General features: G+C 37.7%; 2 protein-coding genes across 6 annotated transcripts; both read left to right on the forward strand.

The window, feature by feature from the left end:
• Nucleotides 1–214: 214 nt before the first annotated feature.
• LOC115970945 (ethylene receptor) lies at nucleotides 215–11,491 on the forward strand. Of its 4 annotated transcripts, none has more exons than XM_031090585.1 (8): nucleotides 215–617; nucleotides 921–999; nucleotides 3,409–4,356; nucleotides 7,122–7,490; nucleotides 7,606–7,872; nucleotides 7,961–8,088; nucleotides 8,274–8,471; nucleotides 10,858–11,469. In XM_031090585.1, exons 3-8 carry the CDS (start codon nucleotides 3,451–3,453, stop codon nucleotides 11,213–11,215), a joined length of 2,226 nt encoding a protein of 741 aa, XP_030946445.1. In that variant the 5' UTR covers nucleotides 215–617; nucleotides 921–999; nucleotides 3,409–3,450; the 3' UTR covers nucleotides 11,216–11,469. The 4 variants fall into 4 exon arrangements, with proteins under 4 accessions (XP_030946445.1, XP_030946443.1, XP_030946444.1 ...); XM_031090583.1 differs by lacking the exon at nucleotides 921–999 and having other exon boundaries at nucleotides 297–362; nucleotides 456–617; nucleotides 10,858–11,491; XM_031090584.1 differs by lacking the exon at nucleotides 921–999 and having other exon boundaries at nucleotides 336–355; nucleotides 456–617; nucleotides 10,858–11,491.
• Nucleotides 11,492–12,789: 1,298 nt separating this feature from the next.
• LOC115969825 lies at nucleotides 12,790–16,130 on the forward strand. 2 transcript variants are annotated; one of them, XM_031089442.1, is made up of 5 exons: nucleotides 12,790–13,391; nucleotides 13,525–13,625; nucleotides 14,604–14,783; nucleotides 14,860–15,260; nucleotides 15,341–16,130. In XM_031089442.1, exons 1-5 carry the CDS (start codon nucleotides 13,378–13,380, stop codon nucleotides 15,875–15,877), a joined length of 1,233 nt encoding a protein of 410 aa, XP_030945302.1. In that variant the 5' UTR covers nucleotides 12,790–13,377; the 3' UTR covers nucleotides 15,878–16,130. The 2 variants fall into 2 exon arrangements, with proteins under 2 accessions (XP_030945302.1, XP_030945301.1); XM_031089441.1 differs by having other exon boundaries at nucleotides 12,790–14,524.
• Nucleotides 16,131–16,595: the final 465 nt, after the last annotated feature.

The following is a 16,595-nucleotide window of genomic DNA, read 5'->3' on the forward strand; positions in this document are numbered from 1 at the left end:
AACGACGCATGAAAATCGAGCCTTAGAAACTCGATTTAGGGGCCCAAAATCGAGTCTCTAAGGCTCGAGTTGCTAGTTTGCCAATATGTTTCCAAACGGACCCTATTAACTAAATAGTTCGATTTTGATGGGTAATTACCCATTTTCGCCAGGATCTTGGGCTTTATTTCGATTTTTTTTTTTTTTTAAACCATATTTTTAGTTTCAGTTTTGACCCACGAATCTAGTTGTAAATTCCCTTCCGTATATTAATATTAGGGATGAAACCCACGAATCTAGCTGTATGTAATAAGGGAAAGTGAAATGACCACTCAGCGTGCAAGCTAAGCTGTCACTCATACTGATATAGAAAATGGTAAAGGGTATGGGTAGTTTTGTAATTGCACTTTTCACTTTTTCCGCTCCTTTGGCTTTGATCATGATCATGATCATGTTTTTTCTTCTTCTGGCTTCAGCAGCAGTAGCAGGAGATAAGCTAAGCTGAACCACCACCAATGCAATGCCATCATGAGACCACCCTTTCTTTAGATCTGATGAGTTTTTCATGGCCAAAACCAACTCCACCCTCACATAGTAGCTTCTTCACAACTACACGTGCCACGTCACCCACACTCTTGGTAAGAATTTTTTCTTTTTTTTCCTTAATTAATTACTTTATCAGATTGTGACCCAGTTGTTGTTGTTTCCTTAAATTGATGGTTCAAATATGGAATTCAGTTTATAACTCTATCTGGGTCAGATTTTTTTTTTTCCTTATGGGGTTAAATTAATAATTGGTGTTGTTATGTTCGTTTGTTTTTTTGGGTGATTTTCACTGTCACTAAATGGATATGGTGATTTGTTTGATTGGTTATAAAAGAAGAGTAGTTTAGTTGATGGTATTAGCTATTCTAGGTTTTTTTTGTTTTTTTCATTTGTAGGCTAGCTCTAGTGAAAACTGATTGTACTGAAAAGAAACCCAAAGCTGCTTCCAATAACAACAACAACCACAAAAATCAGGTGCTTTTCCTTTTCTTTTACTTATCTTATAAAAATCCCAGCAACCAAAAATCAGATTCTTCAATTCCCATTTCCTATTTCTGTAATTTGACTGTTAGGATGTACTCTATTTCTTGGCTTTTCGAAATTTATTGTTAGGCAAAGATATTTGAATGATCTACACTGATTGCCTTTTGCCTTTTGCCTTTTGCCTTATTTTTCCCTATATATCTGTTTATGTGCTAATAGCTCTAGTTAAATGGCACATCTTCCCCTTAGAAGTAAGGTAGAGGGTGAGGTTGTGAGTTCACGACCTATTAGGTTCGTGTGTAATTACTGATAATATATCATACATGGTTTTATGAATTGTTATGTTTCTAGAGTTTTGTGTAGGCAGAGTAGATGATTGGGGAAATAGTTATGAAGATTTGGCTTAATTTAGTAGCGAGGTCTGGATGGTCCAATAATTTTTTTTGTTGAATCTTGGAGAAAGTTGATTTGATGTAGGTTTTTTAGAAATTCAACTCTAAATTAGTATTCTTGGTAAGATCTTGAAGGGTTTATGTATAGGATTTGATGTTGAAGGGTTTAAGTAAATAAAATATTAGATTTTGAATGGACATGGAGGGAATTTGATGGTTGTTTACGGAAGAGTTGAACAGAGAAACAAAGAAGAATAAACCCTAGGTTTCCTAAGAAATCACAATCAGGAATGAGAAGGCAATCCCACCCTCAAAGTTTAAAATAAACTGCTCCAATTTTATTAAATTCAATCTCTCTATATATTTTTATTGATAACATAAAGAATCTTATATAGGCTATCGCTAATCCTACTCCTAGAAAGACTAGACCAAAAAATAACAAAGGAAAAGTATTTAAAAGACTTTTCCTACAAGTAGGAAATTAAACAAAATTGAAAGGACTCCAAAACATAAAGGAAGACTCATGGGCCCTTAAGATTCTTTGCTCTAATAAAGCATTAGAATAAACAAAGTCTATTATGAATTCCTTTTGTACTGATCATCGTATTATTCATCAAAGTAATTGTGCTCACACCTTTCAACAAAATAGTGTTTCTGAGCGCAAGCATCGTCACTCATTTGTTGGATGTTGCTCGCACCTTGTTATTCAATATACAGTACCATCTAATTAATCATATGCCTTCTGGAATCATAAGTCTCAATTTTTTCTTTTATATCCTAATCGTTAATTAAGGAAATAATATAGAGTATGATTTCAAATAGGATAGCATAGCAAAAAAGTATACATGTGGCTGACACTAACTAGTCTGTTAAGGATTCATGGTCAACCTCAAAATTTTAGGACTAAGACATGTGGTTGTTGTATCCTAATGGTCCTGTTTTTTACCCTGCTTACTCCTCATGTGTTTGCTTCTGTTGCCTTTGTTTATGTCTTTGATTTTGATCAAGATAAATTATCTCCTTAGGCTCGTGTGTTTTCCTTTGGTACTTAGTACTCAGAATTGTTATCATTGTTATAGTTGTGAGTCTCATAGATACTTCGTAAATGTTGATGTCAACTTTTTGAGTCAACCCCATTCTTTTCTTCACCAGATCAGAGTTTGCCTCTTGATGTCTTCTCCAATCATAAGGGGGAGTCTCCCTTCCCTTCTCTTACTCTTCCAATATCTTTACCTTCTCCACCTTCTCCTTTGGTAACTTTGGCTCCCAACCTAATCCTCCTTTGTAGGTTGTAGAGGCAAGTTGAACAGAGGCACATTGTTTCATAAAGTCCTGCCAATGTATCTTCCCCTAGGAAAAAAACAGTAGGTTGTTGTTAGGTTTACACTGTTAAGTACCTTCCTGATAGTTCTGTGCGGTTGTAGCTACGGCGTTAATTATCTGAATACCTTCTCCCTTGTGGCACATCTCAAATCTGTTCAGATTGTACCTGCATCTTGATCATATCCTATCTCCTATGTTTTCAGCTTCTTATTCCAAAAATTATTTTCCTCTTTTTCTTGGATAAGTTTTTCCCTTAAATTCTGTTGGCTGAAAAAAATGAATTATTTTCAGCATAATGACGTTGGGTGGTCCATTTCTTCTCTCTCTTTTCCCTCCCTTTGCTTTGTATTTGATTTGGGTGCAAAAGGTATACCCTTTTACACTGTAAATAGACGGTTAAGGATTTACATCAACTCTCTGGAAACTCTTCATTGTCATAAGGCAGACAAAACAATACAAATTCCTTACAATTCTATCTAAAGTTTCAATGCTCAAGTACCTTCTTATACCAGAAAGCCCCCCCTCCCCCTCCCACCCCTCAAAGAATCTCCTCCCCCTCCCACCCCTAAAAGAATCTCGAAAACAATTTTCCTTGTATAAGTGTTTTGGGAAAACATTTTTTTACGAATATATTTGTACTGTGTCTTCTGCTTTGTATTATAAGTTTCTTTACTATCTGTTGTAGGCACGTGAAAGAGGAAGTATCTGCTGAGGTGGTTCAATCACTATGGAGTCATGTAATTGCATTGAGCCGCAATGGCCGGCTGATGAATTGTTGATGAAGTACCAATATATTTCAGATTTCTTCATTGCACTTGCTTATTTCTCTATTCCTCTAGAACTGATCTACTTTGTCAAGAAATCGGCAGTGTTTCCATATAGATGGGTCCTTGTTCAGTTTGGTGCTTTCATAGTGTTGTGTGGGGCAACACACCTCATTAATTTATGGACTTTTACCATGCATTCGAGAACTGTGGCGATAGTAATGACCACTGCAAAGGTTTTGACTGCTGTGGTTTCATGTGCAACTGCCCTCATGCTTGTGCATATTATTCCTGATTTATTGAGTGTTAAAACCAGAGAACTGTTCTTGAAAAACAAGGCTGCAGAGCTTGATAGAGAAATGGGCTTGATTCGTACACAAGAAGAAACAGGTCGTCATGTGAGGATGTTGACCCATGAGATCAGAAGCACCCTGGATAGGCATACTATACTGAAAACCACTCTTGTCGAACTGGGTAGAACTTTGGCATTGGAAGAGTGTGCCCTGTGGATGCCAACACGTACTGGATTGGAGCTTCAACTCTCTTACACTCTCCGTCAGCAGAATCCAGTTGGATATACAGTGCCCATTCATCTTCCTGTGATCAATCAAGTTTTCAGTAGTAACCGTGCAGTAAAAATATCCCCAAATTGTCCAGTGGCAAGAATAAGACCTCTTGCAGGAAAATACATTCCTGGGGAGGTTGTTGCTGTTCGTGTCCCTCTCCTACATCTCTCTAACTTCCAAATCAATGACTGGCCTGAGCTCTCAACAAAACGTTATGCTCTGATGGTCTTGATGTTGCCCTCAGATAGTGCAAGGCAATGGCATGTCCATGAGTTAGAGTTGGTTGAAGTAGTTGCGGATCAGGTCTGAATTTATACTTGCTTATTTTTCTGACATTGCACTTTACTTCTTTTCATTGAATAAAGTAAAAATGCTAAACTACATTTCCTTCCTTTTCTGTTTTCATTTATATTTATTTTTCCACTAGGGTATTTCCTAAGAACCACATTTGATTAGAAAAATCATAAGATGTGAAAGACATTGATTTTTTTTTTTTTTTTTTGGTATGTGAAAGACATAGTTGTTACATTGAATTTTTCTCTTCTTGGCAATAAACCATCAACAATTCCCCCTTATCTCTTGCCATCTCTTTCCATCACAGAATTCGGAAAATTTTAACACCTGGCCTATTCATCTTCAAACTTGTAGAAAAATTTGAATGATTTGATGCTAACTAGATACTATCTAGCAGTCTAGTGGTTTATCTATGCCAAGCATAACTTTAATTTAGATAGCATACATTTCTCAAACTATCAAGCCCCTATACTTACTAATTGACGTCCAAAGCCTGAATCCTCTACTCATTGATTACCCTGGTTATTTTGACGTACTCCATATTTGAGATCCTATACAATGATTGTTGTTTGATGTATGCATGCGCTATACATTTTCAGATAGGAAAACATATCAGCTATAAATATCTTATGTGATGTTTTCATATAATGGTAAAGAAGCTGAGTCCTAGACATCCTGAATGACCCTTGATGCTAGATGTGTGAATGGAACTAAGAATTGCTTTTGAAAGGGTGGAAGCAGATATATATTTGTAGCAAATAGCTACAATCTATAGTTGCTTCATGTCATATAGGGCATGTGTGAAGTTTAATGAATGAGTCTTGCAGAAGGAGGCTTGATTGGGTTGCAAAGTGTTTTTTATGTTGCTCTTTGTAATATTCATAATGACCCTACAATGAGTTTGAAACCATCATGTGCACTTAAGATTATCTAACTTTGATAACCAAACCCCTGCCCTTCTATAACACTTGCTCAGTAAAATAACCTATATATATATATAGATTATAGATTATATATACACACACATAGGGTTGGGTTCAAATTACACCTGGTGTAACTCTAAACTATGTTACACCACTCAATATCTTTTTATTGGATGAGAATTTTGATGAATCCACTCTTGGATTAGATTTTCTTCTACTTTACATGCTTGCAAAACTTTAAGATGATCTGAGATCTATAACTATATCATTGATCAAATGTTTAAATTTCAACTTTTTGCATTTAAAATTGTGTATAAAATATGGGTTTCTAGATCGAAAAGTAATTGGCATCCAATTGGCATGAAACTTGGTATTTTCAAAATATAAACCCAATAAAAAGTTACTTAGCATTGTAACATGGCTTAGAATTACAATAGGTGCAATTAGAACACCCCCCCCCCCCCCCCCCCCCCAAACACACACACACATATATTGTATTAAAGATCAAAAGCCCGTGCCCTAGTACAGAGAATGTGTATAAGAGAAAACACTATAGTAGGTGATTGCATATAGTTGTACACATAACTGACTATTATCTTAGAGAAGCCGATTTCCTCAAGTTCCTGTTCCTACAAATCGTAGCATAATTGTTCTAAATTCTGTAAATCCACTAAACTGTATATGTATGAGTTATAATCTAAGAAGCATGAACACGGGTACGACACAGCAACACATCAAATTTTGAAAAAATGGGACACAAGTACCGCGGGACACGTCTCTTAAATTAATTATATTTTCACTTATATTTTCTATATATTATTAAGCATTTATTTATCATATAATGTTAAATGTATATCAAATTAAGAGTAATAATGGATAATAAAGCAAATCCATGACTATTAAAGGGTGTTTAGAAATTGGAATACAAACCAAGAATAAATATATTTTTTTCATTTTTTTTTTATAAGTATATTTATTAATTTTCAAATGCACTATTACTATTCAGAACATGAATGCTCTCATGTGAAAGGGTATTCAATTCCTCTTGTTCTCATGTCCCGACCATGTCCTACATTTTTATTTTTATTTTTATTTTTAAAGAGGACATTTTTTTTATTTAAGGACATGACTAGGACATGCATGCAGAAGTTTCCCAAGCATGTCAAGTGTCCGACATGGGTACAGCACCCCAAATGAAGTGTCCGTGCTTCCTAGGTTATAATGGGATCTGGCACACATTGAAATTATATTAACTATCAGGCAACTCCTACATGACTTGTGGTATGGTAGTTATGAACATGAATCCTGATTCTTGAATACTATGCATTTCTAAGATACCAATAATATAGTTAGAAAATATATTAAGAAAGAGATATTTTATAGATATTGGATAATTATTTGCAACTAAAAGAAGGCTTGCGTATCCTATGGGGAGAAACACATGCAAATTGTTTTATGGTAAGAATCTTAAAATACTCCGCATAAGTTCAAATATCAAATCCAGGAGGTTGTGTTTGTTTTGGATTTTTATACCTACAATTGACCCAAATGTGTATGTGTGTGTGTGTGTACTTGTCAGTACTTTACTGTTTGCTAAAGTAGTATGGGGATTAGCAAATCATCGTAGGATGCTTGCATAACAAAAAAAAAAGGCAGTAAAGTAGAGGGGGGATGGGAAATAAATAAATAAAAATCTTACTTGATGAATAAGGTGTCCTTTAGCCATGTGTTGGCTTTCTACAAATTCATGTTCATATCTGTAATGCGGTTGCTTACAGAAAGCTTTTTTACTTTTATATAATATAATACTGTTAGAAAGTGTTAATTTATAGAAACTTTCTGTTGGTCCAGGTGGCAGTTGCTCTCTCTCATGCTGCAATCTTAGAAGAGTCAATGAGGGCAAGGGATCTTCTTATAGAGCAGAATGTTGCTCTAGATCTGGCCAGGAGAGAAGCTGAAACTGCAATTCGAGCTCGCAATGATTTCTTGGCAGTTATGAACCACGAGATGAGAACTCCCATGCATGCAATTATTGCACTTTCTTCCTTATTGCAGGAAACTGAGCTGACACCTGAGCAACGCCTGATGGTTGAAACAATATTAAAGAGTAGTAATCTTTTGGCTACTCTCATTAATGATGTATTAGATCTTTCAAGGCTCGAAGATGGCAGTCTTCAACTGGACATTGGAACTTTTAATCTTCATTCTGTATTCAAAGAGGTAGGGCTATCCCTTCCTGCCGAATATTAGCTCTTTTAGATTGCTTTGTAGCATTAGGATGTACATGGATTTCTTTAGATGCTTGTTGTAGTAACATTAATTTTCCTCTTCTTAGGTCCTTAACCTGATCAAGCCTGTAGCATCTGTCAAGAAGTTGTCCGTCACGTTAAATTTAGCACAAGATTTGCCAGTGTATGCTGTAGGTGATGAAAAGCGCCTAATGCAAACTATGCTAAATGTTGTTGGTAACGCTGTGAAGTTCTCTAAAGAGGGCAGCATCTCAATCATTGCTTTTGTTGCAAAATCAGAATCTTTAAGAGATTCTCGAGCACCTGACTTTTTTCCTATGCCAAGTGATAACCACTTTTATTTGCGCGTACAGGTTTGTCAACATGCAATTGAAATCCTTCAATCTCAAGATGCTTTTTAAAAGTTAGCTTTGTAGATTTACCTTTTCTCTTCTATTGTAGGTGAAAGATTCAGGATCAGGAATCAATCCCCAGGAGATTCCTAAGCTGTTTACGAAGTTCTCTCAAAGTCAATCATCAGCAACTAGAAATTCTGGTGGCAGCGGACTTGGCCTTGCAATTTGTAAGAGGTACTTAAATCTTTTGTTGTTAGATGTTTAGCTTTGGTTTGGTTTTGTTAGGCTATACATTCAGTATATGCAGGTGTCTCTGCCTGTTTTTTTTGTATTGCAGTTTTTGTGGACTAGATTTGAAAAGACTATTTTCATATAAAGATGCAGCTGTAATTCTTTTTCCTTTCCTATGATGTGATCAGGTTTGTAAATCTTATGGAGGGACATATCTGGCTTGAAAGTGACGGCCTTGCCAAGGGATGTACTGCCACTTTCATTGTAAAACTTGGAATTCCAGAGCGATCAAATGAATCTAAGCTTCCCTTCACACCTAAAGTACCAGCAAATCATGGTCAGACAAATTTTTCAGGGCTGAAAGTTCTTGTTATGGATGATAACGGGTCAGTAACATTGCCATCTTTTGTACTTAGTCCTGGATTTGTATCTATTGTTGCGAAATAATACCAAACAAAATGTCATTTAATTGATTCTAAGATCATTAGACCACGTAATCCTGGATTTTGATAAGAACATAATGCATACCTCTCTTAGCAATCGAAGTGCGTTGTCTCCCAATGTATTTATGTTACTCTTTCTCTTTTTCTTTAGTGTTTTGGGGATAGGTGCAGTTCCACAAAATAGTTTTGGTGGCCAACTAGGTTGTGGTTTGTCTTATTTATAAGACTTTAGGTAAAAACCTTATAGAGAGATTGAATGTGGGATCCTTAGTGTTATTAATCTTTAGCTATAAAAATTAATCATTTCCTTTAAAAGGCTATTGACATAAACTTGTAAACTCTTTTCCGTAATCAAATCATTCAATTGACCCTTGAAGATTTGAAAATTACAAGTGAGGTCTGCACCTACAATTTCTCATATTTTTCCTTCCACCATTCAATATTCCACGTGAGCCTCTACTTCAAAACAATTTCTAAAAACTCTTAATACATGTGTATATATGTAGTTTGAAAGATGTCACCAGCCAAGTTTCATTTAAGTCCAACCCCCATAGAAATTTTTGCTTTATACTATCTCCTTTTAGAGACTATTGGGTTCCTTGCCTTTGGTTCATTAACCACCGGTATGATTTTTCTAAATTGATGCCCTCACAAAATCTATGTCAACATCATATGTCTCACTTTATCAATAATTATACCCATAATAATCATGTATGCAAATATGACGTTTATTATTAAATAATAAATTCTTATACTTGGTTGTTGAGTGTTCAATTACCAATTCTCCCAAAAGCTTCAAGTTATTAGAAAATGGTAAACTTAATCATTTAACAATAGTTTTAACCCTCCCCCCCCCCCCCCCCTCTTTCTCTCGTATGGGTCTAAACTTCCCCTTAATAAATAGGGCCCAACAAGTGGGATTTTTAACATTTTAAATAGGAGGTAGAGTAAAGTCAAGATTGAACTTAGGAATCAGAATCTCTTGCCATGATACTATGTTAAATTACCAATTCTCCCCAAAACTTAAGCTATTAGAAAATGGTGAATTTAATCATTTAACCATAGTTCTAATATTGAAGGTATAGGATTCTTATCCAAATTTTTTTTTTTTTTTTAAATTCTAATATGTACCACTATCTTATTAGGGGTTTATAAATTATTTACTCACTTAGTGAGGTATAGACAGGCTGGAATACGACAACGTTTAATCCATGGTTACAATCCTTGAAACAGTTAATAAAAATGGCTCTTTTTTTTTTTTTTTTTGATGAGTAGAAATGGCTTGGGAAATGAGAGGCTGGGATTTAATCTGATTTTGAGAATTAAGCAAAATGCATTGGTTTAATTTTTGCCAAAATTTGTGAAATTTCTTGGAGATACTGAAATGATGTCTTTTTGTCTCCAAAACATTTCCCATGGCATTTCTGTTAGTTCATCTATGTTTCTGTTTGGCTTTGAACACACTATAAACAGAATCACACTTGAGATCAGATGTTCTGGTAACTGAGCTCTAACTAATCCTGGATCACTTGGGATGTGTCATATTTGACCTTTAGCTGAGGCCTTGAGCTTGCAAAATGTCTCCAACCAAGGCAAGGTGGGCATCTAAAGAACATAAAATCCAAGTTAGCTCAGTCTTTGAGTTAACAAAATGTCTCCAATGAAGTTAGCCTAACCTCTTCCTTTTGCAGCTGGACATCTGGCAGGTAAGGCAGGTCATCTAAAGAACATAAATTCCAAGTTGCCACCAGGCAAACTGATAGAAGTCATAATATAAACAACAACAATTGGCAAAACCTGGCATCTCAAACATTGACAAGGGAGAAGGCTTTAATAAGGATGGCATTCTTTTTAGGGCAAGGCTTGCTAATTAGCTTAAGGAAAATATAGATACCATTTACCACTTTCCAAATTTCCATTAATATCAGCTCTCTCTCTCTCTCTCTCTCTCTCTCTCTTGTTGTGTATGTAAGTCTTTATTTACTTAAAGCCATGGCACTTGAAATGCTTAAAAACAGCTACAATTTGCTTTAGTCAACGGCTTTATTGTGTTGTGTTGGTTGAAGTTCTTGAAAACTGGGATTTTAATTTAAGTAATCTTGACAAAATCTGAACTAGTCAACTTGTCTACATTGGACTTAGACTGTAGGAAGTCTAAATTGTATATTGAAATTACAAACAATGGGATGGTGTGGCACTTCTAGTTTAAAATGTGTTTATATTTAGTGATAATTACTATCATTTCAATATTTCATTTCAAGTTCAATGGAACTACTGTTAACAATTTCAATCACATTACTGAATGTTGAATTTTATTTGTGTTATACAGGGTTAGCAGGATGGTGACAAAAGGGCTACTTGAGCACTTGGGATGTGATGTGTCAACTGTAAGCTCAAGTGAGGAGTGCTTGCATGTTGTTTCTCATGAACACCAGGTGGTGTTCTTGGATGTGTGCATGCCTGGTATAGATGGTTTTGAGCTTGCTGTCACTATACGTGAAAAATTCGCAAAACGTCATGAAAAGCCACTTATAGTAGCACTTACTGGAAACACAGACAAGGTTACAAAGGAGAACTGTATGAGGGTTGGTATAAATGGAGTAATACAGAAACCCATTTCAGTTGATAAAATGAGGAGCATTTTATCAGAACTTTTGGAGCACCGAGTTCTATACGAGGCCCTATAAGCAGCAGAAATATGCAGCACCATTTGAGTGGTTTCAGTCTTGTGTATATACCACGCGTATTGGAAACTTACATTAAAAATGAAGCAATGATGCAAATAACATGACATTCTATAAACGGTTTTATGTATTCTTTCTGTGCAATTTGCTAAAAAACGTTGGCAAGAAAGAATGATGACGGCTTGCTGCCATTGTTTTTTGTAAACGAGTTGGTTCTTATTCGAATCAAAAAGGAAATTGTCATTTGGTAACTTTTACAATGAATTGCTCTTCTATTAATTTGAAATTTTATTTTGATTTTTAATATAGAAACATCCAATATTCCATTCTCTATGCTATCAGTCCATGGGAATTCTGAGGTGTCCTATTAATTGGGAGTGGAATAGTCCGACAACAAAGGCTGGAAGATCACTTCCTTACATGAAAGTTCTCTCGTGAAATACCTAGTTATATAAATTTTATCAGCACACACTTTGTATAACATCTATCATCACTTTTCTTTTCTTTTTTTACTAGCATTCTCTTCAAATGCCATTTTTAGCTAAAAAATTTTAGTACGGTTCATAAAAACTACAAAAAAAATCTACAGTCTCGTCAGATCAATTCAGCAGAGGTGGACAGTAGATTCTTTTTTGTTTAATTTGGTAGCCGTAAAAATGTGGTGAACGACTTGAATTTGCTGGATTTTAGTTTTGGAGTTTGGGATTCGACTTGTAGAAATTGATTATTAGCACACTAGCTAGTATCATCAATTTTATATTTACAACTTAGAAAAAGTTGTAAAAGAAATTTTTTGATAATTTGATAGTTGAGCGAGGAGACAACTGGAGGTTTCAACAAAATGGGTTACAAGGCCTTGACAAAAAATTTAAAAAAAAAAAAAATTGTAAAGAAATTGTCACTAGACTCTCTGTTCTTCTTTTTCTCCCTTAAAATTGAGCAATAACAAGTAGTCACGTGAGTTGATATATTTAATAAACTCAAGTATTCACTTAGGATAATTTATTTTTTAGGATTAAAATGAAATTATATCCAAAATATATTTGAACATAATTTTTTTTTTTTGGTCATATATAAAATAATCTTTTGATAAGTAATTAAGGAAAACGAGAGAAATAGATGAAAGTCATGTAGGTGCAAGCTGCTCATTTCTCCTAAAAGCAAAAAGTATATTATGTCTTAGTCATATGGAGCATCGCATATATATTGTTGACTCCATCCACCTGCAGAGATAATATCTAGTATTTCAAATGTATACAACATCACACTTATAACATTTGAATCTCATAGATGGGTGTGACAAACAACTAATCACAATCTATCATATAGGACAATTGTAGGAATAAATAGTTAATCATAGTCTGCTATATAGGACAATTATAGAAAAGTATGTGGTACATCATCAATTTTCTTTTTCTTTTTTTGTTAAAAATATTCTTTCCTTTTCTAGATTCTTAGTGATGACGTTGAGAATTGTCACCAATGAGTCGCACTGTACTCGCGAGTCAACGAACCTGCACAACAAGAACGAACGGGAGAAAAACCCTTAGAGAGCACCGGTGTGGTGCCGGCCAAAAGTTCTCCGAAGGTCAAGTTAGAATTCGTCCCTTGAGTTATTTTTTAAAGGCGTTAGAGAGGGTCAATTAATCTTACCTCGATTTGCGTGAAAGTTACTCCTTTTATAGCAGTGGAGAGGTGGCTTTTCTTCTTGACCTCCAGATCTTTCCAATGTGGGACTCTGATACCATTTCCCTTATTGGATCTTAAGGCTTTTCCAGGCAATAGAGATTTCGGGCTATGGGCCCTTACTATGTCTGTCCATGATGGGCCTTTAGGGAGCGTGGGTCCCGCTTTACACAGACCAAACAGTACCTATCCGTCAGGCCCATTAAGATAGGCCCACCAGACTAAATCTTACCATCTTCAGTTGCCCCCTTCACCCCAATGGTCCGTCTGTTCCAAGGATCAATGGGGTGACGATCCTAATGTAGGGGCATGACGGGTACTTTAATGACGGAATGGATCCGTGAAACAGAAGATTTAAAGTAATAGGCGGACACAACCGTCAGAATGTATGACGGTTTCAGATCTTTAACCGTCAGATAGGATGACGGGTATCTTGCAGTTTCAGACGGTTTCATATAGTCGACGGTTACCATCTACTGATGCGAGCAGACAGGTTAGCATTTATTAGCATGCCACGTGTCAATCTCTGACTGGCCGTTGTATAGGATCGAAGCGTCGCTTCGTCTTCCGTGTATCTCCTATATATATGAGGCGTCTCAATCTCTCATTTTCGCATTTCCAAACAGAAAACGTCTGTCAGAGAGAACCGTCAACCTTGCCAGAGAAGTCCGTCGAGCACTGGTAACCACCAATTACCACAACCGTCAGCATTACTCCGTCAGGTGTGGTAAGTATTTACTTTAATTTCATATTCAAGTTACATTTTCGACCAAGGCTTAATATACCCGTCAATGTTTTTAAACCCGTCAAGTCTTAGGTTTCATCATTAATTGTAGGAAATGTCTAGTGCGTCAAGTAACCAATCGGTGGTTCGTGACGGGACGGAATACGAGAATGTATACCCGTCCGGTCATAAAGACCAAGATAGTCCAGGCGAAGATAGGAGTCCGTCTGCATCCTCTTCGTCCTCAACAAGTGAGGATGTGGAGAAAATTGAGATAGAGGGTCCTGACGGGAATCAAGCACTGGAGTCCGTCGTAGGTGCTGATGGACTAAGGCAGTTCATCATGTTACCAGAGTGGACAGTGCATAGGTTCACATCCGTCATCCGGGAGAGACATTTCAGTACCTTTAGAACAAATTTTCAGATACCAGACTACATCCCGATCCGTCTTCCCTACGTGTCGGAGAGATGTTATTATGACGGAGTAGAAGGTGTTGGAGTGTACGAGCAGGTGTTGAAGGCTGGACTTCGGTTCCCGCTCTCTACACTCCATAGGGAACTCTTGCATTACCTGGGACTGTCCGTCACCCAGATTTCTCCAAACGCCTGGAGGGTCTTCATAGCAATGGAGATTCTTTATGGCGCAATGTCGAATGGAGAAAGGAGACTGACGGTCCGTGAATTTCTTCACTGTTACCGTCCAGATGAGATTGATAGATCAAGGGGGTTGTACCGTTTTGCTAGTCGAAGTCCCTTGTTGAAGGTCATCTTTGAGACCCCAGACTCAAATAGAGACTGGAAGAGTCGCTATTTCTTCCTGGAGGGTGACAGGTGGATGAACCGTCCAGGAGAGACGGAGTACATGCCCGTCGATACAACTTGGGGGATAATAAACCAAGCGCGTATGCACCCGTCTTGCTTGTTCCTTTTTTATACACCCGTCCTCTATTATGTGCGTATTTTGACCGTCTCTCTTTGCAGGTAGAGGGCGCCCGCAGGTTAGCCTCGAGGAATTTAGTTTCCTTGAAAAGGTTTGTAGAAAAGCTAAGCCGGACGAAAGGACCTGGGCCAAGTTAGTGAATCCAAAGACAATACACTGGTATTGTGACGGTCCAGAACCTACCCGTGAGGCCATTGCTTACGACGAAAGAATACACAAACGTGAGTCCGTCTACTTTTACCCTTGAAATTGAAATTTTACTTTTGAGAGAACATCATCATCCGTCCTGTATTGCAGAAATGGACGACGCCAAGAGAAGAGCCATGATAAAATCTCTAGCCGTCGAGCAAAAGAAGACGGGTGAGATCGTTGTTCCCAGTGTGCCGGGGTCATCGGGCAAGAGGAAGCAGCCACCAAAGTCCGACCGTCCACACAAGCAGCCAAAGGTGTCAATGGAGCCCATCGTGGGCTTGATGGCTGAGGGCCCTAAGGCCGTCAACCAAGTTAAACAGGGGGCCGGTAAGGGCCTAATGCATGCTCCACCCGTCAGCGAGGAGAAGCCCCCTCCCCTTCTTCGTGATGATTCGAAGTTCGCTTTGGAAAAGCTTACGTCCATACTTTCTGCAGAGGACTATGAGGATCTGGGGAATCACTCGACGGAGGCGATGGGAGAGACGGGGTTATTTGCCGTCGGACAGGTAACTTTTCATTATCCTTCAGTGTATGTCCGTTCACTTTCTAGTTTCATTTTTAACACTTCTAATTTTCTTTATTTCAGTCCTTGGTTATGATGAAGGGCTTGATGGACCGTTGCCTCAACCGTGAAGCGGCTCTGGAACGGGTACGGTCAAAACTTGGGAAGACGGAAGAAGAGCTTAGCCAGCTGCACAAGTGGAAGTCCACCATGGAGCAGAAATTTGAACTGTCTGAGAATACAAGAAAGGAGCTCGAACAGAAGACGGAAGAAGCTGGGAAGGTCTTGAAGAGCAGAGCGGACGAGGTGAAAGATCTGAAGAAAAAGCTCCGTCATGCAAAGGACGACGCCGTCAGCGAATATCGCAACTCCGAGTCCTTGTTGAAGGAGCTTGGAGGATCGTTCCTTCAAGGCTTTGACGATGCGCTCCGTCAGATAAAAAAGACCTACCCAGATCTGGACGTGTCTATGATAACACTTACTGATCAAGATCAGACTTCTGCCCTGCCCGTCGCCTCCGAAAATACGGAGGACCTCTTTGGGGAAGAAGCAGCTCAGGGTGACGGAGAGTCCGCTCCGCCGAATGAGGTCGCTGTTGCCGACCCCAAGAAAGCAGAGTAACCCATGTAATCGTTTAGGAGGATCCGTCTCCCTTTTATATACAGTTAATTATTTGTAGACGGTTTGTTTAAAGTTTGATTTTGTATTGAACAATGTTTGATTTTAAGTGTTGATTTGCACAAGCTAATCTGTTGATCCGTCCATTTTAAAAGCTGTTGCTGACTTATATAGTCATGTCGTCCGTCCACCTCGTGGGCGTTCTGGAGCCGTCCGCTTTATTTATGTATGTAATTTTCCCACCGTTTTGGCTGAACCGTCCAATTTATGGACATGTAGAATTATTCACCGTTTTAGATGATCCGTCCACTTAGTGGCTTAAATACCTCGAACTTATGGAAGTATTGAATTACGTAGGTCCGTCCACTTTGTGGAGGCCATACCGTCCAACTTGTGGACTTGTTTAAATACTCATCGTTTTGATGATCCGTCCATTTCGTGGACATGTAGAATTATTTACCGTTTTAGATGATCCGTCCACTTAGTGGCATAAATACCTCGAACTTATGGAAGTATTGAATTACGTAGGTCCGTCCACTTTGTGGAGGCCATACCGTCCAACTTGTGGACTTGTTTAAATACTCACCGTTTTGATGATCCGTCCATTTCGTGGACATGTAGAATTATTTACCGTTTTAGGTTACCCGTCCACATTGTGGCGTATAGACCGTCTACTTTTACGGACGCGTAGAATTATTCACCGTTTTTAGGTGATCCGTCC

Source organism: Quercus lobata, chromosome 12 (assembly GCF_001633185.2).
Source record: "Quercus lobata isolate SW786 chromosome 12, ValleyOak3.0 Primary Assembly, whole genome shotgun sequence".
Taxonomy (NCBI): domain Eukaryota; kingdom Viridiplantae; phylum Streptophyta; class Magnoliopsida; order Fagales; family Fagaceae; genus Quercus; species Quercus lobata.